Source organism: Lupinus angustifolius, chromosome LG14 (assembly GCF_001865875.1).
Source record: "Lupinus angustifolius cultivar Tanjil chromosome LG14, LupAngTanjil_v1.0, whole genome shotgun sequence".
Classification (NCBI taxonomy): Eukaryota; Viridiplantae; Streptophyta; class Magnoliopsida; order Fabales; family Fabaceae; genus Lupinus; species Lupinus angustifolius.
This window is the reverse complement of record NC_032022.1, coordinates 1,629,204-1,657,059: the sequence shown is the minus strand read 5'-3', so window position 1 is coordinate 1,657,059 and position 27,856 is coordinate 1,629,204. Positions and strand designations below refer to the sequence as shown.

Here is a 27,856-nt window from a genome sequence, read left to right as displayed (position 1 = left end):
TATATATATATATAACAGGTTATACATACCTTAGATACGTTTGGTTGAGAAAATCATATGTGATATGTGAAAGGTGAACACAGCTAGATGTGTATCTTTCTTTAATTCTCTATCTTTATGTGTCTCTCACTTTTGTCTATAACTATACTAATTGGTAGGTTCAAACCTAGTGTAGAAAAATGATTATGTTGAGTATTTTATCAGCTTTTTCAATAATTGTGGTGAAAATTAAAACTGGCTGAAAGGCTTAAAATTTGGTTGAAGATGAAAAGTCCTAGCTGACCACTAATAAGATAATTAATTATTGAACTAGAAGTATTTGATAAAGTTAACTACTTAAGTGTCTTTTAAGTGTAGAAAGATATAAAAAGGTTTATAAGAAAAGGATTTATAAGATATAAATCATTTTAACTAATTTCTCAAATTAGGGCAATCACTGTGAGGGTTTTGAATTTGGGTTCCCCATAGCAATTGAGTTTGGGACATTATAATTTTGGTAGTCTTCATAGATGTATTGGGCACGTTTATTAGGTATTTTGGGTTTGAGTATTATGGTGAAGGAGCGTATGAAATTAATTGCATATAAACAAAAGAGATGTAAACTTAATGTCTTAAGATTTTGGATCAATACATGTTATGTTAAGTCCACTTATGTTGTTCTTTCATTTAGCCTAGAAGAGGAGATTAGCCTAGAAGAAGATCGACCAAGGTGGTTGGGCTGCTCAAGCCTAGTAAGTGATAAGAGAGTCGATAATTCATATGAAAGACTCCCATTAGAAGAGAAGATTATTATGTATTCCAAGTGTGAAAGTTATGATGACGAAGTCCTACTTTGAGAAGAGGTGAATGAGTTTAAATGAACATTATTGCAAAAACACGTAGATTGATGTCTTAAGATTTTGGGTCATTTAGTTCCGTATCAAACCCATTTATTTTGTTACTTCATTTTGCCCATTGAAGAAGACATGTAGACATAACCCCTAGTATTAGAGTTGATGGTTCATGTAAAAGACTCATACTTTATAGGAAGATTGTTAGGTATTCCAAATATAAAATTACACTAAAGCTAATATTTCTTAAAGTTCTAGATCAATAAGTGATATAAGTGAAATGAATTTAACTTATAAAAAAAAAATACTATTACCCATGCATGGATGAGGATCCCCAAAGTGGTTTGACTCCCTAGTAACATTTTCCCATAGTAATCCAAAATTGAAGTAAATGCAACATAACTACTGCCACCAACCTACAATTTAAAACATTCATCATGGTATAATCTTTTAGAATATATATGAAACTATTACCTTAGTATTAGTGTAAATATGGATTAGTGTTCCCTTATTTTATAATACCTTTAATATCACATTATCATTCATAATTTTATCAATACAATTTACTATTAAACAAATTTTTTTTTCCTCCAGCCGTACAATTTCAACATATATAATCCCCCATTCTTAATGAACAATGAGTATGTTTGGTGCATTAAGGATTATGTCTTTGTTATCTACTTTTGCTTTTGCCTTTCTAATTTTGTAAAGGAGCATTTTACCAATAATTGAGATCCTAGGTTAACAAGGTACATTATTGTGTCCAAACTTAGAGTCCTAGCTGTATGCCATAATCAATGCATCGTAGGTCACTACATAATATAATAATTTCGGCATGAAGATTTAATATGTATATACTAACAGTGTAATTGTTTATTATAATATCGACGCATCATTTATAATTCATATATTAACTATTATTGACACTCAAATAAAAGCTAAGTAGTATAAATCAACAGTGAATAATATGTTATGAGTGTAAAAAAACTTTACACTAACATTAAGTATATATTAAACTCAATGCATAATCGCCAATATTGCAAGATCTTGGTTCCTAATAATGCAGATAACAATGCTTTAAAAGAGAATACAAAAAAGCAACCGATAGCTCCTTAAATAAATAATAAAGAGAATCAATTATTAAAGAAATGGTAATGTAGTCCTTATAGAGTTATAGGGTATTTAATAGATAAGTAATAAAGTATAGACATGAATAATTAGGATACTGAGGAATCATTTAATTTTTGTGGGGATTAGGGATATCATGGAGTATCACTGAATGGAAACACCAATGACAATAATGAGTATTTTAATTTGAACTTTCTGATTATGAATTTTACCCTTCTTTTACGTGGAAAGATAAAATAATATTATCTAATAACAAGTCAATACCAACTAGACAAGGAAAATCCAAGATGGAATAAATAAATATAGCAATTGAGTTCTTACACTTTTAGATATTGGTTATTTTAACAATTTGGTCTTGAATATAATTTCAGAATTGTTACCACATGCTTTTTGACTTCCATTGGAATTTGGAGGTAAACCAAAGTCTAATCCCAACTTTAGAAAAAATATAGGTTGCACTAGTGCTTAGTTGTATAAATTATTGCTCTCTTTTTTATATCTATACAAATTCTCTTTATATATATACATTACATTAATTATCCATACATGGAAGATAATGTAATTTTTTAAACATGTAATTAAGTTAATTAAACAAAATATGGTACATTGTGAAGACAATTCTAAATAGTATGCAAGTACATACATCTTCATTATTTTTAGTTTGTTATAATATAATATAAAAGTAATTTAAACAATATATCATTATTAGAATAAAAAATAGTGAAGAAACATTGTCTCTTATGTTATTTGGATTCACAATATACTATATTTTGTTTAACTTAATTACACTCATCACTTGTTTAAAAAATCTTATTTATTTCTCGTGTAATGGTAATTAGCATAATATATATATATATAAGTGTGATTTATATAATTTCATTAAAATTTAGGACAAGTTAGTCTAATTTTTGTTTTTAATAATGCTTGTTTTGATCTTTCTTTTTTACATGCCAAATTAGTATATTTTAAATGATTTCTTTTTACATGCCAAATTCGTATATTTTAAATGGATTATAATATATATTGAATATTGGCTAAAAAAAGATGATGAAAAGGCTTTTTTGAGCCAAGCAAAAAAGAAGTGGCTAAAGATCATCTTCGAGAAAGAGAGAATTTATAGCCACGTAAAAAGAAGTGATTATAGTGAAACCAACATTAATGTTCTTTTCCCTTTGGTCACATAATCTTCAAGAACTTTGGCTATAAATAGGAGTGCTCCATGCCTTCGTAAGACACACTAAATACTTAGCTTAGTGCATATTTTCTCTTCTTGTTCTCTCATTCCAATTGTGTCAGAAATACTTGAGTGAGAGTGAAATTCGGTGTAGTTGGGTTTTGGGAAGTGGGTGAAACACTTGTAGTTCTCTTTTATCATAGTGAAATAATCTTTGTTGCTCTTCAGCTGTGGATGTAAGCAAATTGTTGAACCACATTAAATTTTCGGTGTCATTTTCTCTATTATATTTTTTCCATGGGTCTTCCGCTCCACCAATATATTTAACTAATAAGTAAAGCCGAATTGTTGGAATTGGAATAATTTTGTTGCTTTTGGGGTTTCAGACATCTAGGAGTGCTTTTGTTGTCACAAAGTATAAGGTAAAGAGTTCTTCTACTCATCAAAATGTTCATTTAAATTAAAGTAAACCTCATTTAGCTGTCTTTCTAGTTATATATTAATATAAGAGACTAAATGTAGCTTTTATTATTATCCTATATTGTTAATTAACTAACAAAATATTCCATAATAAAGTAACTACGATTTTCTCCCCAAAAAGCGAAACCTATCTTTTTCACTTTTATATATGTTAACATAAAGCTTTGCATCTTCTATAGGGATCAAAGTTAGTTTATTTAAAGAGTGCATAATTAATTATATTATATATAAAAGAGGCTATTTAACACTTCATTCCAGCTTATAGGCAATAAGGAGACATAAAAAGTAAGCAACCTCATTATTTTGTTGACTTTTTTGTTGCTTACAATGGAGAAATGCTTTGATCAATGTTTAATTATATTGTGGTGGAAAATGATAGAATCCCAACATTGAAATGTTGTGAATTATATCATTGTTGATAAGAGATTGAAAAAGAATAAAATTTGACTAACTTATGATTGCATCTAATCATAAGTGACTTCATCCAAGCTCTTCACAAGATGGGTGCATAATAAAACTTGAAGCTGAGTATTAGATATTGCTTTGAAAATATAAAAAAAAAATAGAAAATTATATATTTTATTAGATTTTAATAACTTAGTCCTTATTAGAACTTAACATATATGCAAATTTTGAAAGGGTTTTCAATAAAAATGTGTTTTTTTATATAAAAGACAATAGATGGTTTGCATGAAATCTTATTTGGGTTATACGGATGGGTTAAAAACATTTATTAATTCATTTATGACACTTCAAAATTATTGGATAAATCTAATTCACTCGTGTTATAATTAGGTTCGAGATCGGGACCAATGTGGAGGTCATGCTTGGGGACAATGTCAGTATTAGGCTCAAGTCCATTGTTGTGATTAGGCTTGAGATTAGTATTGGGATTGTGTCTAGGGTTATTATCATTATCTAGCTAGAGGTATAGTCAACATTGTGTCCGATGTTACTATCGAGTTGGGTTCGAATCCATAAATCATTTAGTTTTTATAAGTAAAATTATATTTAATTAAAATAGTATCAAAGATACATGAATTTATACGAGACAGTTAATTATAATTATATTTAGTGCATCAAGTTAGAAATAAAAGTAATTAAATATATTTGAAGTAATCTATTTCATAAAAATTCTGGGTCCAATCATTTCTCTTTAATTTTATTTTTTATAAATGGATGAATTTACATATATGGATAAATTGAATGGATGGATGGTAAATGAATTTCTTCTCTCTTAGAATCATTTTTTTTCCAGATTTGTGTTAAAATATGGTATGAGTCCTGGGTGAACCTTCTTGATGTAAAGGAAAGATGAGAAATGAATGAACGAAAAAGAAAGCTTAAAAAAGCTTCAACAAAGAAGAAGAAAAGTGAAAAGGAGAATCAGAACTCTATTGAATTGAATAATTCTTCTCATTGTATTTCATTGTAATTACAAAGTATAGAAATCACCCTATTTATACTATATCTACCAAAAGAGAAGGAAAAAAAATCGGTTAACTAGAAACAGAATTACAATCATTTTCAACATTTTTAATCTTTAGTTTAGGTTTCCTCATAGGCCCACGAATGAATGAGATTAAAATTTGATAACTTGTATAATTATTTTTTTAGTGTAATATTTGTACACTACCCATGTATGTAAAGAGTGTTACTAGCCCAATATAATATTAACCCAATATTATTCAACAATTGTCATGTAATGTACTACATTATGCCTATCGTTGAGCATGGGTCGGGTTGGGACGGGTTAAAACTTGTCCTTACCCGGCCCTAAATATTGGTTGGGTCACTTTTTTGAACCGGACCCGGCCCTAGACCCGAAGTTAACCCGACCCTAAATAGCGATCGGGTCAACCTTTAAACCCGACTCGACCTTGGCCCGATTAAATATAATGCATACTCATTTTAGATACAAACTTCTCAATATTATTTATTATTATGAATATGTAGTTTGATATATAAAATGATATATGTATATATATTGTTAATCATGTATATATTAAGGAAAAATTAAAGAATAAATGATACTTTCGACCAAAAGGGTATCATTACTCTATACACATTTGAGTAGAAACACATATAAACATAATGAGCGAGTGACCCTGGGATGAGACGGATCGAGTCATGTTTGGTCCCTATCCGGTCCTAAATATTAACCCGGCTCTAGACCCGATTGGACCCGACCATATTCGGACCCGATCATGATCGAGCTATGTCGGGTGAGCGGGTAGAGTCGGGTCCTGCTCACCCCTAATTATGCCTATTGAAATGTATCTGAAGTTCTGAAGCATGTTTTCAAGAACTAAACACAAATTAGTTCTCTAATGGTAACGAACTTGCTAATTTCACCAAGAACTAATACATAAATGAAACTTTTTGCATGTCTTTACAGCTTTACATAACAGCTAAACCTTTTAAGAACATTGATGCTTCACAAGGTACAATACATCTAAGACAAAGAGGCCCATAATAATTAAACTAAAATTCAACACAACCTATAACAAGGTAAAGATATAAAACCATTCTTGGGCCTCCAAAAAAACAAGTTATCCTTTTAGGGTAGTTGGTTCTCAACACATGCATATTAACCAAAAATTAAGTATAGAGACAAATAATCAATAGATACTGTATACTGAAGTATCTCATACAACATGCATGCACAGCCCAAATTCAAAATAAAAATTGGCAGGTTACGAGACTCCACATAGCAAATGACAAAATAATGGACCTTTGGTACCTACGGTAAATTTGGCATGGGTATGAATCACAAATAGGTATTCGCGGGTTTGAAAAATGAGTTTTTGAAACTAACTACAATATATACAGGTGGATATAGATATATCCTATATATGAAATTATTTTAGTATATTGTTGAATTTGAATTTTTAATTTGGTGATGTACATTGCAGACAGTATGCTGAAGCAATATTTTTTTGTTTTATTTTTTCGGCTAACACGTATTTAACATAGAAAATAATCAAAAAGTAATTATCCTAAAATGTTTTTTTCAAACTTTTTTAAGCAAGCCACATATCCATATGAGCACCCACTTAAACTCATAATACCTGCAAGGGTGTGCTAGTAAAAAAATTCCATTTGTAAAAAGTAGGGGTGAGTGTGAGACGGTTTGGGACGAGTTAAGCATATCCTTCACCCGTCCCTAAATATTAATCAGGTCGATTTTTGAATCTGAACTCATCCCTAATTACGATGGGGTGTGTGAGGGATGGATTCAAAATAAGACGGGTTAAGATAGGGACAGATCCGGGTTGGAAAAGGATAAAATGACAAAAATATTTTTTTTCCTAAAATCTTTAAGCATGTACGATCAAAATTATCACAATATGTATATAAACTCAACTAAAATCGGCATTCTTTTTTTGTGACGAGTATGTCCCTTTTAATCGGGTCTGTCCTTTTTTATTTATTTGGATGGGTCATACTCATTCCTAAGTCATCGGGTCAAGATGAGTTTACGAGTCGGGTTGGGTCTTGCTCACCCCTAGTAAAAAGTATATCAGGTAGTTACTATCTATAGGATGAAAATCACTTGTCCCAACTAATGTCACCGACTCTGTCCCACCAACTTACATATAGATATGTGGATTTAATATATTATTTTTATAAAATAAAATGTTATTTTTTATTTGATGGTAAACACTGATCCAGAACATATACAAAAAGTTGAAGATACATAGTATCCCCTTTCACTATCCATGTGATTCCTTCTATTTTATACTAGTTTTTTCTTATAAAAAAAGAAAAATTATTATATTAGTCTAGTAAGTTATTTCTTGAGATATATATTTATTATTGAACAACTCTCTTATACAATTGATTATATTGGAAATGAAATCCAACCATAAAGACATGAAGTTGGAAGCATTGAAGAAGACAAAGTAGAAGACATGCATTGTGCAACTTAGTTTTTATTCTTAGTTATTTGCATTATGTTTTTATTTTATTGGGCTCAGTTTTTCTTCTTGTTATTAGGCCCAAGGTTAGCATGTTTATATAAATAACCTCTCTTTATTTCTTTGTAGACATACTCAAAATCCTAATCCAAGTACCAACGGGCGTTGGTTCAAGTGATACATGTTTGATTCCCCTTAAGCAAGAACCCGGGTTCGAGTCTTGTGGGTCGAAAAAATGACCGTTGGGAGAGTTAGCCCTATATAACAGTCTTGTGTGTTATTATCCCTTATCAAAGAAGCCAAGTTTCCATGTTCTTTAACAGATTATGTATCCCTTATCAAGTATTTTAACCTTTTCATAAAAGTCACATTATCCATAAGGATCTCAATTAGTGTTTAACCAATAATAAAATTATAGAGGAACAAGTAGGAATTTTAAAAGAATATGAAAAGGTAAGAATGGAAATAAACACCGATCCTTCCACCATTTGACTAATATTCAAAAATTAAAACTTTAAAGTATGAACTTTGACTTCATACTTTCCCAACCTACCCTCTTTTGTTTGCTTCCTTATCTACTTTTTCTTTCCATATTTTGCAATATTTATCATTTCCATTCTCAAAATCACCCCTCTTTTCTAAACTCCCACACATGCCCCCAAAAAAATATCATGAATTTTTCCAACTGATTTTATGATTTTTTTTATCGATTAATTATAGTTATAATATTACAGTTTTGGAGTATCTTTAATGGCGGCCCATATCTTCCAAAAATTTCAATAATCCTAGTAAACGCAGGAAACCATAATTTATTCTCTCAAGCCAGAAGTTTAATACTAAAAATATATTGGTCAAGGCCATGCTAGATCTCAAAAAAACTAAAAGGTCAAATGTTCGATTTTAGTTAGTAATACTAGTTGAGAGAGAGTCACATCTCTCAAAAGAAATTCCTGTTAGATCTCAAGAAAGATCAAAAGATCAATATTTCAATTTTAGTTTGTAATACTTATTAATAGGATATTCACACACCTCGAAAAAAGATTAGTTCCTTACTCAGAACTGGTGTGATATCCTTCTTAATATAAAAAAGAGAAGCTTAATTCAAAGCCTGAAGCTTAATTCTTCTATCATATCCCTTTCTAGCTTTATATTGTTTCTTAGCTTATTTTGTGAATGAAGCCAAAAAAATACTCACTATATGTCTCATCCACACACACTAACACCGACATCTATAGTAGTAGTAGAGTATGTTACATATACTAATATATATTCAAATCTAATATAAAAAGTGGAACAAACATTTTATTAAATAACCAAAACATTTTGACACTCTCTGTTCTCAACATCATAATCAAAAAGCACTAGCATAAAAAACTTTCCCTCTCTGAAGCCGCCAAACCTGACTTTCTATTTTCTCTAGTGCACTATTTAGAATCATCTTATTTCACCTAAGTATATTAATTTTATATATTATGCATATACCATGCAATCATACACATATACTATAGTACATTCTTGGTTTTAAATGTCTACAATTTAATATAACATACTTTTAAAGTATGTTGATTTTGCTTACAACTTAATCTGGTTACCAAGTTCTTCTTTGGGTTGTGTAGCACAACATCTTTTCAACCCATACCAGAGTTTAACATTTGTTGTCAATGATGGGTAAGGCTATGTTGAATAATTGACATCCTTTCTTTACATTATTCTTTTGGTATAATCATCACTATCCCCTCGTCGGGTAAGGAACTAATCTCTTTACTTTGAGTGTGTGATTGTGACTGCCCCTCTTAATAAGTGTCGCTCATAGCAATCGAAGTTTTAACATTTTGGTCTATCTAGACATCAATTGGGTCTTATATTATTACAGGATCATTTAAATTAAATTTCATTGTTTGTTTTGTTTTTTTTCAGCCATGTTCCTTGACTAGCTTTTAAGACCCAACACCCTTACCTAGTGCTGCAACAATTAGATCTTGTTAGATCAACATCCACACAAATCCAATCAATTTTTTTTCAGGTAAGCAATGATCACTAGTTAAAGATAACTTACTTCAATAGTTATATGAAGGTTATACATGTTCCTAATGTTACATGTTTCATGTTTTTCACAGGAAGCAAGGATTAAGGTTTGTTTGTTTGTTTGTTCTCAAAGAAACAGAAAACCCATAATATTTGTTACATCAACCTTAAACCAGAAACCTTATTGAGTCATATTCTTTGACCCTTATTCTTCTCAAACAACTATTTTCATGGGATGCAACAAAGAAGAAATTGAGCTTGGTTTCTCAAATATGTCCCAAGTAAGAAACCATATATAGTTATATACTATCAAATTACCATTATATAATGTCATTTAATTTCACTAAACAAAAAATATATGATTTTTTGGCTATGCAGGATGATATTCAAACAACACTAAGGAGTTTATTTCCAGAAGAATTTTATAGACAAACACAACCAATAATTGATCCAAATCAACCTTCATCATCTTCATCTTCTTTAAGATCATTATCCACAGGTAGCCCTGAATATTCATCATTGATATTCAATATTCATGGTACTTCTCAACCCAACTTTCCAGAAACTCTTAGAGGGGTAATTACTACAATGCCACTTGTGACACCAAACATAACAACAAGTTCAATACACCAACAAGTTCCTCAAATCACACTAAGTCCAATTCATCAATTACCCACACCAGAAAATGAACAAGATGCAATAATGAGAGCAATGTTATATGTTCTAACTTCACCTACTTCTTCAACTTCTCATCAGAAACAAACCCACCAAAACTTACCTTATACTAACCCAGAAACTAGTAGTGCTTTCAAGAGTTATAGGCCAAGTTTAGGACCAAATAACATGTCCTTAATCGGGTCGAATATTCGAAAACAAAGCATGATGAATAGATCATTTGTATTCTTTAGAAAGTTAAACTTGTCAAGAATGAGAGAACACATTCAAGCTACACATTCCAATAGTACACAGGTGCATCATATGATATCAGAAAGAAGAAGGCGTGAGAAACTTAATGAGAATTTTCAGGCACTTAGAGCATTACTTCCTCCAAAAACTAAGGTACAAAGTTAATCAATTTCATATTCTTTGCAATTAGCAATGGATTATGCACCTTTTTAATATGTAAATCGTTTTCTCATCCTATTTTCCCTTGCACTACTAAATCATTTACACATTTCTAGTTAATTACATGTATTAACTAATTAATAACTTCATGGGTTTTCTTAACCTCTTCTCTAAGTCTTAACCTGTCCGACCGGTCCAACTGTAGACTAGATAGTGGAACAGCTTCATATAGACTAGAAAATCGCCTAGTTAGTTAGTTTGCTTTAAACTGCTACAAATTGGTTGAACCGCTTTAAACCGGTGGTTGGACTAGTCAATTTACTCACATTAAAAAAGGCAAGAAAAAAAAAGAAATTAATTATATATTATATATGACGTCATCTGGTTCAAGCGAACAGTTTAACTAGTTAAATTAGTTAGAATTTTTATACAAGATCTCTTCCAGTTTAATTTTTGACTTGGGCTCTCTATTTTCTTAAAGAAATAGGTGGTGCATTTTGGTTAATCTCATTTTCAATTTTGTACTTTATTAAGATATATATCCACTTATAGATTGCTAGGATTGACTAATCTTTTAATAAGATTGAATAAATTGCACATATCTATTTCCTTAGGAAATGGAGTAGACCCACACTAATGTTTGATAAACTTATAATTTATACATCATTAATCACTATAAGAATGATGTTGAAATACAGAGTGAAAACTTTATGTTAATTAAAATTATTGATATGTCTGAAATATTGAACATGATTTGCTAGAAAGACAAAGCATCAATACTAACATCAGCAAAGGAGACATTGAAATCTTTGATGGTTGAAATTGAAAAGCTAAGTTTAAGAAATCAAGAGTTGGTGTCACTTGTGGCAACAAAAGAATCTAGTACCCAAGAAACAAAAGCTAGCTTCTCGTCAAATGAAAGATTGAATGTTCGAGTCTCACATATTCCACAATCGAACTCATCGGAAGAGAGAATGGTGGAATTGAAAGTCAATTTGAGAGGACAAGTTTCTCAAGTTGATATATTGATTGGCTTATTGGAATTCTTAAAGCAAACTCAGAATGTGAGCTTGATTTCAATGGAAGCAACACAAGGGAATGCACTTCATCAACTAAACTTCACACTAAGGATTGTTGAGGTATGTATATATCTCTAATAACCCTTCATATATGAAATAGTGCCTAACAATATGTTAGAAACCTTTAATTTAATATGATTAGTGTTTTAAATTACATTGATGGTTACGTTATATTTCTCATAATTGTAAAAACCTACTGTCGATATTATCATAATTAATGTTGTTACAGAGACTCATAAAACTATAATATTGCACTGCCATTTTCAGACATATTAGCATTATATAAATATATGCTTTGTGTGTTGATCTTTTTTTAGCATAGCTATTATAGTTACAACTTGTTACATAAATATATATATACTTTGGAGTAAGAAGCTATATAGGATGTACATTATGATTAAACCAAGGTACGTACTATTTTAAATTACAAAACAAGGCTTTTATATACCATGATATTTCACTCAATATCTGAACTAGTTCTTATATTCGTACAAGCTAAATATGTAGACATTTAAAATAGAAAGTATCGTAAATTTAAGGAGATAACTTATTTCATTCTGCCAATAAAAATATAACATATATATTATTTTATTTAGTTTTAGAAATATTTTGATAAAAATGATTAAATATAACATATGTTATGATTCTAGTGGCTGAATGAGATAATTTATCTCATTATATTAAGAGATAAAAGATAGTACATATATAATAAAATCATTTCTAGTATAAGTATTTACCAAATAGCTTAAGCTTTATTATGATTAATACTCTATCCATTTTATAAATCTAGCTTTAATTTGCACTATGACAGTAGAATTCTTAGTCAAATCTGACAATTATATTTGCAAAAAAGTGTGTGCCACTTTATTGAAGGATCCTAGAACTCGCATTGATAAGTATGATTATAAAATTAACATTGTTCAAGAATTCATAAAACAGGTTCTATTATGGCAGCCGCCACCAAAAAAGAATCAGCACAAATATGTATTGAAATAATTGGTGTAATATTTATGCACTGACAGTGTAAAAATACATACATATTTAGTATATTATTCACCCTTTATTTTAATTACTTTTTCATAAAGAATCCACAAAGATAAAAAATAAATGGTAGATAATATAATAACAATGTAAAAAACTCTTACGTCAGTATATACATCTTTTTCTCATTGAATAATTGGAAGATATGTATATAAATATAAAAAAGTAACGTCATACAAGAACAAATGTAAACTTGTGGCCATGGTTGCTAGGTACATCTATAAATGGACAAAGGACTAAAAATAACAATACTTTTGAAGAATGTATGTAGTTTTCCAATTGGGTCATGTTGAATTTGATTATTTATTTCAAAGGAAGACTATACTATTAGTTTTATTATATTATTATGTCACATGTGTTGCTAGCAACTCTTCTTTTTAGTTGATTATTACTTATTAATCAACATCACATCTTGGTTTATAAAATCTCAATCCATATGCTCTTTTTTTAGTATTATTAAAGGTATTTCATTACCCTATATATAAGGAACTAATCATTTCGGGGTGTGAAATCTCCTAACAAGTGTCGCTCCAAAAAATAGAATTCTTGACTTTTGGTCATCCTAGTAATCTAGCAAAACCTAACAGTACTAAATTAACATCTTGTTGGTACATCATATACTCTTAAAACATTAAAGAAGGTCACATTGAAGAATGGAGATCACTTGTCCCCAACGGTGTCTCATTTCTTATCCCAAGCCAATAATACATTAATACGCAGATAAAATAAAAAATTTAAAAATAAAAAATAATAAAATGGAGCATTCTGATTAACTTAGAATATGAAGTGAGACACTATTTATGACAGGTGATCTTCATCCCACACTGAATGATTATATTAGAAGATATACAACAATAATCAAACCTTAGTTCGGCATATTAATGGTACATAAAGATATTCATATAAAACAAAAAGGGAAAACTTTATGTGAAGAATAATCATCTCTCATTGTTTATGCAGGGAAGTGAATGGGACGAGTCTAGCTTAGAGGAAGCAGTGAGAAGAGTGGTTAGTGACTTGATACAATGGGAAGGGGACCAATAACTATTACCACACATCTTTGATTTATTCTGTGGTGGCTGCACCACATCTTTCATAGATGTTCAACCATATGGAATCTACTCATATATGTCCCAAGTTTTGATGTTATGTATATAGTACCGATTATCATATTACTGGTCCAATGATTCAACTAGTGGTTTACTAATTAAATCGTATATCTATTAAACTATTTGCAACATATATTAATTCCTTATTGATATAATACAATGATGTTTAAATAGATAAACACTTCCTATAAATATGGTTAGTTTTCCTTTTAATTAGTCTTGAGAATTTTTAGACCAATTAGAATCTTACAAAGTTCAAAGAAATTGGATATAATTTATGATGTCATTGATCTCTATATGTTGCAAAAATATATTTTAATTTATATCTTTAACTCTACATGATTCATTTGGATTTGTTGGGATGCTGAGTGAGTCACTTCAAAAAAAATATAGAGTTGACTGCAATTGTATACAAGGACTATAGGATCAACCTAACTACTATATATCAAACTTCTTCAAAACTTTTCGTCTTCATATCCCAAGCCAATGATATCCCACCAAATAACATAAAAATATTATTTATATTTTTCTTTTTCTTTTCACGTATGTGTTAATTTTTTATTAAATCGAGACACAATATGACACAAAAAAGTGGGACAGCCAATCATAATTCTAATATATATATATATAGTGATATATACATTACATTTGAAAATATGGTAAAAATGATTACTCACCATATATTACAATTCCATAGTCAGTCAATGGTTTTTCTTTGTGGAAAATCAGCTAGGAGCTTAGAGACGGCGGTTTTGACTCTCCTTCTGTGCCAACAGATTTAAAACATTCAATACAATTTTGAGGACGGTTATTTGATATATATATATATATATATATATATATATATGAAGAGTAGAGATTTACTTATTTCAATACTAATTTTTTAAACTTACTTCTTAACTCATATTAGTCATCAATTATATGGTTCTAATGATTTAGATCTACTCAATAATTTAAATCATTGAATTTCCCCAGACTTGATGACTATGATGGGGAGTGTGTTTAAAAACCTTACTCTTGAAGTAAGTGGATCCATCCTCATATATAAACTCAATGAGATCATTGTAAAGTTTTTTATTTTCTTTTATCCCTTCAAAAACTCGAATCACAGATAGATCATGAGGATATGTTATTAAACTACACTGACCAAGGCTTTATTAATCTAGCTCATGGCTTGAGTGAGCTCTTTATTCTGTAACCCTCTTCTTGTTTCCTTCTATCTTAATAGGCATAGTTTTTTTTTTTACTTGGGACTTTATTTTATGAACAGCCCAATACCCCTTTATAGATTATAGGGATGTTAATTCAATAAGTTTAGTTAATCAGTTTTTCCTTTTTTGGTAAATTTTGTATATAAGGGGTTTTGTATCTTCTTTTTTGGATATTGAATACAATAATATTCTTTTTCTCTAAAAACACACTTTCTCTCTCTTATGGCTTATGTTATTCTCAAGATTGTATCAGAGCTAAGGTTTTGATTCATCTCCCACCACTTTTCTCATAAATACCGTGATTTTTCTTCTCCACATTTTTCTCTTTTCTCTTTGTTTCATCAAGCATTCCAAACCAAGTCAATTTCTTTGATCCATACACCAATCCTTATTTTCTCCAATGGAAACTCTGCTTTGGTTGTTGTTACTCCATTGTTGAATGAAAAGAACTACCAAACATGATCTCGAAGCATGAAGTTGGCGCTGGAATCCAAGAACAAGCTCGACTTCATCAACAGAGGTATACCCCAACCCCTCCTAATGACCTCCTTCATGGTTCTTGGAAGAGATGCAATATCATGGTATTATCATGGATCTAACACTCCATCGAAGAACCAATTGTAAAATCCATATTATAGATGAATGATGCAAGTGATGTATGGAAGATTTGCAAGAACGCTTCTCCCAATCAGACATTTTTAGAATTGCTCAGTTGATTAAAGAATTTTATCATGTCAATCAAGGTAATCATGATATTTCAGAATTCTACAAACAATTGAAAACATTGTGGGAAGAAATAGAGACTTATAGACTCATCAGAGAAAGTAAATGTACCACAACATGTTCTTGTGGTCTTGTTGAATCCATCAAGACCTATAAGGAACAAGATTGCACAATTCGGTTTTTAGAACAATTAGACATCAATAATGCTTTTCTTCATGGGGACTTACATGAAGAGGTCTACATGCTCCCACCTTCTGGCCTCTCTCTCCCCAAACCCAATCTCGTGTGCAAGTTGCACACATCTATGTATGGCCTCAAACAAGCAAACAGAGAGTGGCACACCACCTTATTCAACAAAATCCTCTCTTTCGGATTCTTACAATCAAAAATAGACCAGACTCTATTTACCAACAAAAATTCTACCTCTTTCACAACCATCCTTGTGTATGCATATGATCTCATACTCACAAGAAATGACTGCAAACATATTCAAGTTGTGAAATCAGTTCTTCACAAGTCATTCAATATAAAGGATCTAGGCCATCTTCGATATTTCTTAGGCCTTGAAATCTCTAGAACCAAGGAGGGCATCCACATGAACCAGAGGAAATATACACTTTCCTTATTAGAAGAATCAGGTTGTCTTGGTTCTAGACCTGCCAAGACACCTTTTGATTCTTCTATGAAACTCCAAGTCGATCAAGACAATCCTTTCTCTGATCCTTCATCCTGTAGACACCTAGTGGAAAGACTAATATACTTGACTATATCCAGTCCATGTGTCTCTTATGTAGTGCAACAATTGAGCCTCTTCATGTCCAAACCTATGGATTCTCATTACAAGGCAACCATACGTGTCCTTCACTATCCCAAGTCTTCTCCTGCTCAAGGCCTTTTTTCAACTGAATCCATAATGAATCTTACTGGTTTTACAGATTCTGGTTGGACCTGCTACTTAGATACACGAAAGTCAATTACTGGATTTTTTGTTTTATTTGGCAATTCTCTAATCTCATGGAAAACAAAGAAACAAAATATAGTGAGTCGTTCCTCCTTAGATGCCAAATATAGAGCCCTTGGCAGCCTTGTGTGTGAAATCCAATGGCTCAATACTTGTTCAATGACTTACATCTTCCTCTTACCATTTCCACTAATGTCTACGACGATAAAAGATCTACAATCTACCTAGCCCATAATCCAGTTTCCATGAGCGCACTAAATACATCGGAATCGATTGTCGCGTGGTTTGTGAGAAGATCAAGAAATGACTCATTCATTTGCTTCCAATCTCTTCTTCTCAACGACTAGCAGATGTCTTTACCAAGCCTATGCATTCTACATCTTTTCAGGGTTTCATTTCCAAGTTAGGACTTATGGATGTCCATTGTCCTACTTAAGGGGGGATGTTAAACTACACTGACCAAGGCTTTATTAATCTAGCTCATGGCTTGATTGAGCTCTCTATTCCATAACTCTTTTGTTGTTTCCTTCTATCTTAATAGCCATAATTTCTTTTCTTTTGTTTTACTAGGGCCTTTATTTTATAAACAGCCCAATACCCCTCTATAGATTATTAGGTTGTTATTTCAATTAGTTCAGTTAATCAATTGTTCCATTTTTAGTAACTTTCTTATATAAGGGGTTTTGCATCTCCTTTTTTGGATATTGAATAGAATAATCTTCTTCTTCTCCAATAGCTCTCTTTCTCTCTTATGCCTTTCGTTATTCTCAAGATATGTTTATGAATTGAGTTTTGGGAAGTAAAAGAAATAAAATACTATGTTATAAGTGTATTTCATGATACTAAAGTACTTTATTTTATTTTTTTCTCTTCAAATCTCAACTTGCTAATAGATCATAAAGGTCTATGTGTCTCACAACATGGGCTTAGGCGCTCACAATGCATGTTCACACTAGGGGTGAACATGGGTCAGATAAAACTTGTCACGTACCTGACCATAGATGTTGATCAGATCATTTTTTTGAAACCGGACCCGACCCTATACCAGATCACACACACCCAAAGTTATGACTCACCACATCTTCTGTCTCACAAATACCTTTCAATAAGCAACCCTTAACTAGTAGAATATGTTGTAAACAATGGGACTTAGTTGTAGAAGGGAGAACCACACTGAGATCCAGCCACTCATAAAGGAGTTTCAAACTCGATAGGAGAAGTGACAAGATAAGAAAAGATGATCAATAATCTTCTGTTGAGTTTGATATCAAGTACACAAAATATCATTTCCGGAATAGAGAACACCCCTCTTGGCAAGATTCCACTTACTTGGAATCCTATCCAAAATAATTCTCCAAGCAAGCACACGAGTCTTCAAAGGTGCCCAAGATTTCTAAACTTTATTCCATAGTTTGTAAACTTCTTCACCAACCTCGTCATCTTGCCAAATAACTTGGTAAGCTGACTTGACCGAATAACATTTAGAACCATCATGGACCCAAATCCATTTGGAATTGTCATAGACTGTCTCAACTACTCCATAAGCTCCTCTATGACAAGTTTTTCTCACTCGAAAGACTCTCATGTCCACGAAAGCTGCCATATCCACCTCTACTCCCTCCAAACTCCTAATTGCCCCACCCGAGCCTCTTTCTCACAACACAAAATTATAAAGCCTAACAAACGAATCCTTCAAAGGACCTTCCCCCACCCAATAATCCTCCCAAAATCTAGTACAACATCCATCCCCCACCACCTTTTTAAAACCTCCATCAATACTCCCTCTACCACTACGTGACCCTCTCACAACCCTCTTCAAATCCCTCCACAAGGATTCCAAAGACCCAGCAATATCATGCACACCCTAGTCGGAATCTCTCTGAACCCCATATTTGGATTTCAGAACCTTAATCCATAGGACCTCTCTCTCAGACAACAACCTCCACTTTCCAAGAAGAGCTAGGTTAAAAGATTTTAGATGTTTAATACCTAGGCCACCCCTAGCACAATCCTTATAAACCGAATCTCATTTAACCCAAGAAATTTTCTTGTGACCATTCACACTTCCCCACAAAAAAATATCTCTAGATTTTAATCATCTCCTTTAACACACCTTGAGGAGCTTTGAAGAAAGAGACAAGATAAATCGGGAGTGCATTAATCAACATCACATGCCCTCATAGGACAGAAAGCGACCATCCCATGAAGCTAGCCTCTTTGACATGTTAGAAAACATATCTTTTCACACCTCCTTTCTTTTATGATTCGACCCCACCGAGATCCCTAAGAACTTCATTGGCCCAAGACCCCTTTTATAATTTAAATAATGTGCCATACCATCTAAAAAATTGGTTGGATGTTAATACTAGACAAACTGCATTTTCTGAACTTGACCCTTAAACCATAACAAGCTTCAAAGAGACGAAGGATGTACTTCATTCAATATACCATCTTTTGTTTAACTTAATTATATTTATCACATTTTTTATAATTTAAATAATGTGCCAGACCATCTAAAAAATTGGGTTGGATGTTAATACTAGATAAACTACATTTTCTGAACTTGACCCTTAAACCATAACAAGCTTCAAATAGACGAAGGTTGTATTTTATTCAATATATCATCTTTTGTTTAACTTAATTACATTTTTTATTTTAACAGTTGTGTATGTGTAAAAAGGAGGAATAATTTATGTAATTCCACTAAAATTGAGGAAACATGTGAGTATAGATTACTCTTATATTAATTATTAATAATATACTTTAAGGAGATTAATTCCATTTTTTTCCATAACCCACAAAATTCTAAGCAAATTATCTCAAAATATAGAGCTTTTCAATATTGTACTTCTCCTCAATCAGCCACGTGACATATATCAGCATTTTAGAAAACATTTAAATGTGAAAAAAAAATCATAATACAATGGCAAATAATAGAATTAAAAAAGTCATAATAAAAAAGAATGGTAAAAATAGATTACAAAATCAAGTCAACAATGAGATTTAAAATACAAATAAAAGAGGAGAGATCTACTGGCTCTAGAAATAATTTTTTTTTATAAATTACTCTCCATCCTAGCTGTAAGTGAATTCTAACTCAAAACAACAAATAAAAGTTAAATTAAGAAATACAAATAAGATAAAATGGAGTAATGCACTCATAATCATATATTATTTTTACCATCTATACATCATAAATAATATAGTCATTAATAGAATGTTATATTTACCAGAGAGCATATATATAGAGAACTTGTTTTATGCATTGTTAATATATTATTCATCATTTATGTTTAATTATTATTGGTTCTTCAAAACTAATACAAATATAAATGAGTGATAAATAATATATTGTATATAAAATTTTAAACTATAAATATATACTACACTCATATATTAAATTAGATTAAATTACACTGACATCCCCTGAGTTGTTTTAGTGAAATTACACAAACCATCTATCACTTTTCTACACATATACAAACCTCAGGGGATATCAGTGTAATGAAAGTATAAAAATTAGGGGAGGTTTGTGTAGGTGTAGAAAAGTAATGGATGGTTTGTGTAATTTCACTAAAACTCAGGGGATATCGGTGTAATTTACTCATTAAATTATATAAGTAACCCTAAAATTTATAGGATGTATTATTGACTTTTAAACAAAGTGATGTTGGTCTAAATGATACATATTTGATTTCTTTAGATAAAAAAAATATTCACTAGAAGAATTAGCACCAATTTATGATATTAACAAAATAGTATTGCATCAAGTGCTAGACGTGGAAACGAAAATAAATTGTAGGAATGAAGTTGATGTGATATTATGATATTTGAATGAAGAGTAAATTACACTGACATCCCCTGAGTTTTAGTGAAATTACATAAATCACATCTCACTTTTCTACCCCTACACAAAACTCCCTTATTTTTTTTTACTTTCATTACATTGACCACCCCTGCATATTCAACATATCATGTTTTGTTGGTCAATGTAATGAAAGTTTAAACATAGTAGAGGTTTGTGTAGGCGTAGAAAAGTGAGGTATGGTTTATGTAATTTCACTAAAAATCATGGGGTATTAGTGTAATTTACTCTTGAATTATTGTATGTAGTTGAATACTTGATCACAAATTCACAATCATATTCACAGAATTACCATTCACTCACTTTCTTAATCCAAATTCCAAAACACAATTATCTCCACTTCTTCTTTTTTCTTTTTTATTATTATTATGAATCAAATCGATGATGAGCTCTGGTTCTTAGTTCCAACAATTTCCCGCATTGAACTCTTTTCCAATTAGGGTTTCACAAAATCGCTCTCTCTCTCTCTCTCAATTTCTCAATTTCTCAATTTTTGAATGGAACCTCGCGTTGGGAATAAATTTAGGGTTGGTCGGAAAATTGGTAGCGGCTCGTTTGGGGAGATCTACTTAGGTTCCTTAATTTTCTTTTTTAATTTTTAATTTTTTAGTTAAAACTCATAATGTTCGTAATTTTGATTTGTTGTTGTTGTTGTTGTTGTTGTTGTTGATGATGATGATTATGCAGGTACTAATGTTCAAACTAATGAAGAGGTTGCAATTAAGCTTGTAAGTCTTCACGAAATTGGGTTTTACATTCCAATTTCACTACTTTTGTTGATCATCATTTGTTTCGTTGAACTCAGCTTTTAATTTGTATTGGCAGTGATATCTGTAGTGGGATTGGGAAAGGTGGCTTAGGGCTACTCGTTTAGGCTTGATTCTAAAAAAGTGATTTTTTTCAGAAGCTGAAAAATGTAGCTTCTAAAAGAAAGATGAATTTCAGCTTTTTCTGGCTTTTGGTTTTCTGTAAAAGCTCAACCAATGTACAAGTGTTATAACTAATATTTTTAATCAATATAAATATATAATCATTTTTTTTGGAAAAACTTAAACAAAGTAGCCTTTTTGCTCAGAATTAAATTTTCTACAATAGGTTTGTTATATTTCGTGTTCAAGTTTGCATTTAGCCCTGGAATTCTTACTGTCATTTTGTGTATCATTTGCTTTATTTATTTCTCAGGGTTTGTTGTCTGTGTTTTCACTGAATTTATTGTTGTATATACATGTATATATATTGGGAGGGCGACGGGATGGTCATGTCAAGAAGGGTTCTAATGAGAGAGATTTTTTATGTTTATTTAGTCACCGGTCTTGTTTGGAATAAAAAATTGAAGCAAATCTGGGATTAGGATGAACAGGATGATTATGTTTAAACCGTAATGGACAAAGTGAGAATTTTGTTGGTAATCAGCAGGTCCGGAAGTGGTCCAGTGACTTCGATTGCTAGTGTTCAAAATCGTAATTACACTGCATTGCAGTATTATACTGCTTTGTTTTAACATCTAAGAGCCCGTTACAATCTAAATTGTACACATTTTAGCTATAAAAGTGAGATGGGCTAGCAAAAGTTTTATAGGCATTGGAATGGAGAAGCTTGGTAATGTCCACTTTCTAGCATTGTAATGACTGTCAAAGACAAGTGTTTTCTTAACTCTTATGCTATTTTTATCTATGCAAATAAGGTGATAAGATTTTAAAAAATTATTGACAGTGGTTTCAGATTGTAGAGTTTTCTTTTTAATAAATAATGATGTCAGTCATATCGCACATAACCTTTTATGATGCGGATTCAAATCCTAGAGACAATGATATTGTACATAACCTTCTATTACAACCATGAGGTTACAAGTTCAAATCCTAGAAACAGTTTCTCCGCTTGCTCGGGTAAGACTGCATACATGTATCCTTCCCAGACCCCACTAAGTGGGAGCCTCATGCACTAGGCCGCCCCTTTTTTACAACCTTTTGCCTGGTAAATGTCAAAATAATTTATTTTTCTTGTTGAAAATGAACTGATTATCAATCACCATTTACTTGTGAAAGCTAACTGCCCGGATGCTTTGTATACATTGCTCATTAAGAATTGATTTTCTTTTAGGCTTTAGCAGACATTAAACTTTAAAGAGATCTAAAATTGGCCTCTTTTCCTCAAGGTTGGAATTCGTTTTGTTATTGTGTACAAGTCAAACCTTTTATATCATGCTTATAAGAAACAATAACCATGATATTGTATTTTTACCGGGGTCCATTTTATGTATAAAGAATGTATGTTTACAATAACACTTGATCATTAGGCACAGTTGTTAGAGAGAATTCTCTTGTCTTATAAATGTAAAATGTATGTCAAAGTGAATCATCTGTCAAATTTAATGCATATCTGCTATTCTTGTGTCTCACTGCTGAGGTAGAGTAACATTCTTATATGGCTTAACTTTATTCTTAATATGGCCTCTGTTTGAACTTCACTTGTTATTTTGGACTATGTTTTTCTTATGCAATTACTACATTTAGAATCGGATATCTTTGAGTGCTCCAGTGCTGATTTTCGTATTTATTTTTATGTCTCATGTTCGTTGCTGCTTTCTTCTCATTTAAATTAGGAAAATGTCAAGACAAAGCATCCTCAACTGCTGTATGAGTCCAAGCTGTACAAAATTCTCCAGGGAGGAAGTATGTAGTAATGACTATCCTCACATTAATTGTTTTTAACTCTATTTGATTTGAACTTTTTGCAATGAGCCCAACCTTTTATAGATTGGCCTAGATTATATTGATTACATGGTTATAACTCAAGTTTGGTCTTGCAGCTGGAATTCCAAATCTGAAATGGTTTGGAGTGGAAGGAGATTACAATGTTCTTGTGATGGATCTGCTTGGACCTAGTCTTGAAGATCTGTTTAACTTTTGTAGCAGAAAGCTCTCACTAAAAACAGTTCTCATGTTAGCTGATCAAATGGTAGGGTAGGCCCTTTGATACCACAATACATTTCCTCTTCCTTCAAGTTAGGGACAGAACTCTGCTAAACTATTTTATTAAATTGATACAATGAATTAACAACTCATTTAGGTCCTATAGTTCCTATTTATATAACTGAGTACCACTAACTAATTACTTGCTTTTCTAATGAATTAGTAGTAACTACCAACAAGTACAATTGCTACACCGTTGTAGGCTCTTTTTTTCTTCTGTAAAATGCTGTATCAATTAATATATATTTTTATTCCTTGTAATGAAAACTTTTTGCCGTTGTAATTTTTTTGCCAGATCAATCGTGTTGAGTTTGTTCACTCTAAATCCTTTCTTCATCGAGATATCAAACCAGATAATTTCCTCATGGGCTTGGGAAGGCGGGCAAACCAGGTAGTTAATCTTGTTTACATCTTGACCTACCATGTATTAACGTTCATATATTAAGGTATTTAAGGCAGGTTGGTCTTCATGTAGGTTTACTGTATTGACTTTGGTTTGGCGAAGAAATACAGAGATAGTTCAACCCATCAACACATTCCATACAGGTAAAAGTATTCAGTTGGTTTGCGTGAGTATGGTATTAATTCTTGGTTGTTTCTCTCTTGTTAGGCCTTGGAGGCACAGCGAACTTGATATCACTTAACTATAGTTTTTAACCACCTTTTTCCGATGGCATATACTGTTCATCTTCACATGAGAAAAGATTAGGAGATATGTATGCATTAGGGAAGTTGTACTCATGATATTGAGTATATAATATCAAGGTTGCATTATCAAAGCTTTTGGTGGAGAAAGTAGATAGATCAATCATGTTTGTCTTTAACTAGAGTATATGTTGTTTTGGTATAACCAAAGGTATCCCCTCACCTTATGGGTAAGAAACTAGCCCCTTTCGGGGTGCATGGTTGTCCCTCCCAACAAGTGTCGCTCCCAGGAATCAAAACCTTGACTTTTTGGCTTACCTAGGGATCCAACGAGGCCTTACACCACTAGACTAACGTCTTGTTGATAACTAGAGTATATATGATACTCTTAATAGCGGTCTAGTCATATCCTGTACAATATCTGGATTTTGTACCTTGTAGCAAACCTTGGGGGTCAACACTGGCAGGGAGTCAGGGACTAGGGTTTTGAGGGAAACATGAAACAAGTTCAGAGCTCTTTAAGTTTAAACTAGTTGCTTAATTTTTGTTTCAATAATTTTTGTTTGTTGTGAATTTAGTTTAAGTTAAGTTTGATATCAAAATAATACAATTCTGTGTTAAGTTTTGCTGAATATATAATAAAGTACATAGAACATAGACAAATAAGATTTCAAAGAAAGCTGACTAGTTCAAGTCAACTTCGTTTGTGATTTATATTTTGATTAATAATTTTCACTTAAAAAACTGATCAAATTAGAATATCCTCCCGCCTCCATAAAGAATTGTGTGATGAAGAAGTCATATTTTAAAGCCAACTTTGTTATGTCTAATTATTCACTGTACCTCATGAGTGAAATTTAGGGTCTTCCATAGGTAAGAAGGTCAATGTTGTTTGATGCTAAAAAGAGAGATGGAAATAGTTGGGAGTATGTGAATAGTGTATGGGTGTAGACAGTGATACATGTAAAAACAGTATTAAGTATGAATGAAAGAAAATGAAGATGAGGATACATGTAAAAACAGTAACAAGTATAAATGAAAATAGTGTATTTCTGGTACTGTTTTGATATTACTTTATCTGTTGATGGCAAATAATCTATTTGATCATTATAACTTCAGGGAGAATAAGAATTTGACTGGAACTGCAAGATATGCTAGCACGAATACTCATCTTGGCATTGGTGTGTATGATCATTTGATTCTTCCCTGACTTCTTCTTTAATGTGGGGTAAAGTTGAATCTAACACATACATGTTACTTGGTACGTTTTTGGTGATCGATGTATAGAGCAAAGTCGAAGAGATGATCTAGAGTCTCTTGGTTATGTCTTGATGTATTTCCTGAGGGGAAGGTGATTATTGCTATCTACCAACTTTGTTGTCTTCCAGTACAGTTTTTAAAGCCTTCAGCTTGATTTGCATTTTATATGTAGTCTCCCATGGCAAGGGCTTAAAGCAGGAAATAAGAAACAGAAGTATGATAAAATCAGTGAAAAAAAGGTTTCTACATCAATTGAGGTGGGTTCAATTGTTTAGCCTCCCTTAATGTATATCACACTATGTCATGAATTCCACTGATAATTTATCGCTTATTTCAGGCCTTGTGTCGTGCTTATCCAACTGAATTTGCGTCATACTTCCATTACTGCCGTTCATTAAGGTTTGATGATAAGCCAGATTATGCTTACCTCAAAAGAATATTTCGCGACCTGTTTATTCGTGAAGGTTTGAAATTATTCTCATATATAAAATATATCTCATCTCAGTTCTCAACTTCATCATGTGTATATTTTCTTGTGTGATTTGCTTTTCAATCTATGAAGGGCCATGCTATTATATATGTCTTCTGAGTACATTGGCATTTGGACAGGATTCCAGTTTGATTATGTGTTTGACTGGACTATCTTGAAGTATCAACAATCACAGCTAGCTACTCCTCCAGCGCGTGGCATTGTAAGCAGAAATTTTATCTTCGTTTTTCCCCTCTGGGATCTTCCCTCATTAAAAATTGGCAGGATTATGAGATGCTTTTTTTTAGGGTCCTAGCGCTGGAACTAGTTCTGGATTGCCTCTGGCTGTGACCAATGCTGATAGACAGACAGGTAGTTTCTTCGAAGTTCTATAGAGTGATAGACCTTTCATTTATGATGTCTTTATATTTCTATTTGATATTCAAGTTTGGTTAGTAACTTAGTATAATTGACATAAAACAGACACTGATACAACACAGATTCGGGGACAAAAAAATACAAGTTTATGAGGATTTTATCCAAGAAAATATTTTCACTTAGATGAAAATTAATGACCTCTACTTTATAGGGACTAAAACATATTTAAGTCTTTTTTATTTTACTCCCTGCCGTTAGCCAGGGTCTGTTAACTGCTGACGTGAAAGGGTCCAAATCCAAAACTCACATTCCATGGACCAAATCCAAGATTGGTACTATGGAGACCAAATCTTAATAAATAAAAAACCAATGTAATGCAGTATGTCAACTAACAGCAGGGACTAAAATCATATTAAACTAGTCTGAAGGGACTGCAGCCAAATCTTTTTTTATAGGGACTAAAGAGCCAAGGACCCTTACTTTTCAGAGACTAAACATATTGAAGCCTTTATAATATTTTGATAATATGATATCCATAAGCTTCCACATTTACAGTATCTTGATATATGTCATGCACCGATATTAATATAAATTCAATTATTTTTTAGCTGTCTTGCACTCCTTGCTGTTACTTCGAAATCATCAATTTTTTTCCAACTACTTGTTAATTTAGGTTTTGTTATAGCTCTTACTCTGTCAAGTTTAAATAATAACTGGCTGGCTTGAGCTTTCTATTTTGTTTTTTCTTTTGGTTTGCCTGTCTCTTACAGGAGGAGAAGAAGGGCGACCTCCTGGCCTGGTCTCAGGGGATTCCTCACGTCGAAGAATGCCAGGGCCCATAGTAAACTCTGCAAGTTTTGCAAAGCAGAAAAATCCAATCATGAATGATTCTGCTGTTAACAAGGATGCTACGGTGAGTTGCTTAGAGTGCCTTTGTTTCCTTGGGGTTCCTTTTCAAAATTCAGATCATTGATCTTCTGTTTATTCTCACTGATTATGAGTGTAATGTGTGATGTCAAAGTATGCAACTCATCCTACCGTTACTCTTGAAAACTCAATATTTGTGCCATCTATGCAGTTATCGAGTACCAATTTCTTGGGTCAGTCAAGTGGATCAAGGCGAGTTGCTCTCTCTGGTAGCCATGAGGCACTTGTTGGCAGTGAGTCTGATATTCGTACTCGTACAACTGAGTTTAGCTCCGGAGCAGCGTACAAAATTTCAAGCGGTCAAAAAAGTTCACCACTTGGGTCTTCAGACCCCAAGAGGGTAGTACCATCTGGGAGAAATGCTTCTCATGTCAAGAATTATGAAGCTGCAGTCAAGGGCATTGAGGGTTTGCAGTTAGAGAATGAAGAGAGGGGCCATCACTGATTTCTCGCATTTTCTTTCGTCTTGTAAATGTAAAATTGAGTTGACAGGCATCGCGATGTTTGCTTATGTTGCTAAGGTGAGCTATCAAGGGATGTCAATTTGAACTCATAAATCTGGGTTTGTATTGTTTAATCAGACAGATTCTTCAA

General features: G+C 32.0%; 2 protein-coding genes across 3 annotated transcripts; both read left to right on the top strand.

The window, feature by feature from the left end:
• LOC109326236 (putative transcription factor bHLH041) lies at nucleotides 9,535-13,904 on the top strand. The gene is made up of 5 exons (XM_019558935.1): nucleotides 9,535-9,555; nucleotides 9,650-9,838; nucleotides 9,936-10,616; nucleotides 11,384-11,761; nucleotides 13,703-13,904. The coding sequence occupies exons 2-5, from the start codon at nucleotides 9,788-9,790 to the stop codon at nucleotides 13,784-13,786; spliced, it is 1,194 nt and encodes a 397-aa protein (XP_019414480.1). The 5' UTR covers nucleotides 9,535-9,555; nucleotides 9,650-9,787; the 3' UTR covers nucleotides 13,787-13,904.
• LOC109327016 (casein kinase 1-like protein 2) lies at nucleotides 20,966-27,856 on the top strand. 2 transcript variants are annotated; one of them, XM_019559983.1, is made up of 14 exons: nucleotides 20,966-21,184; nucleotides 21,299-21,339; nucleotides 23,214-23,283; nucleotides 23,421-23,569; nucleotides 23,879-23,974; nucleotides 24,059-24,129; nucleotides 25,348-25,409; nucleotides 25,516-25,579; nucleotides 25,661-25,745; nucleotides 25,826-25,952; nucleotides 26,098-26,180; nucleotides 26,266-26,329; nucleotides 27,109-27,248; nucleotides 27,414-27,856. In XM_019559983.1, exons 1-14 carry the CDS (start codon nucleotides 21,109-21,111, stop codon nucleotides 27,705-27,707), a joined length of 1,422 nt encoding a protein of 473 aa, XP_019415528.1. In that variant the 5' UTR covers nucleotides 20,966-21,108; the 3' UTR covers nucleotides 27,708-27,856. The 2 variants fall into 2 exon arrangements, with proteins under 2 accessions (XP_019415528.1, XP_019415527.1); XM_019559982.1 differs by having other exon boundaries at nucleotides 20,967-21,184; nucleotides 27,106-27,248.

Bases quoted from the DNA above. Each gene is read 5' to 3' on its own strand.
- LOC109326236 (XM_019558935.1), top strand. From the start codon at position 9,788: ATGGGATGCAACAAAGAAGAAATTGAGCTTGGTTTCTCAAATATGTCC. The intron at 9,839-9,935 runs GTAAGAAACCAT...TTGGCTATGCAG, and splicing joins GTTTCTCAAATATGTCCCAA to GATGATATTCAAACAACACT. The intron at 11,762-13,702 runs GTATGTATATAT...TTGTTTATGCAG, and splicing joins TCACACTAAGGATTGTTGAG to GGAAGTGAATGGGACGAGTC.
- LOC109327016 (XM_019559982.1), top strand. From the start codon at position 21,109: ATGGAACCTCGCGTTGGGAATAAATTTAGGGTTGGTCGGAAAATTGGT. The intron at 25,410-25,515 runs GTGTGTATGATC...ATCGATGTATAG, and splicing joins GAATACTCATCTTGGCATTG to AGCAAAGTCGAAGAGATGAT. The intron at 25,746-25,825 runs GTGGGTTCAATT...CGCTTATTTCAG, and splicing joins AGGTTTCTACATCAATTGAG to GCCTTGTGTCGTGCTTATCC.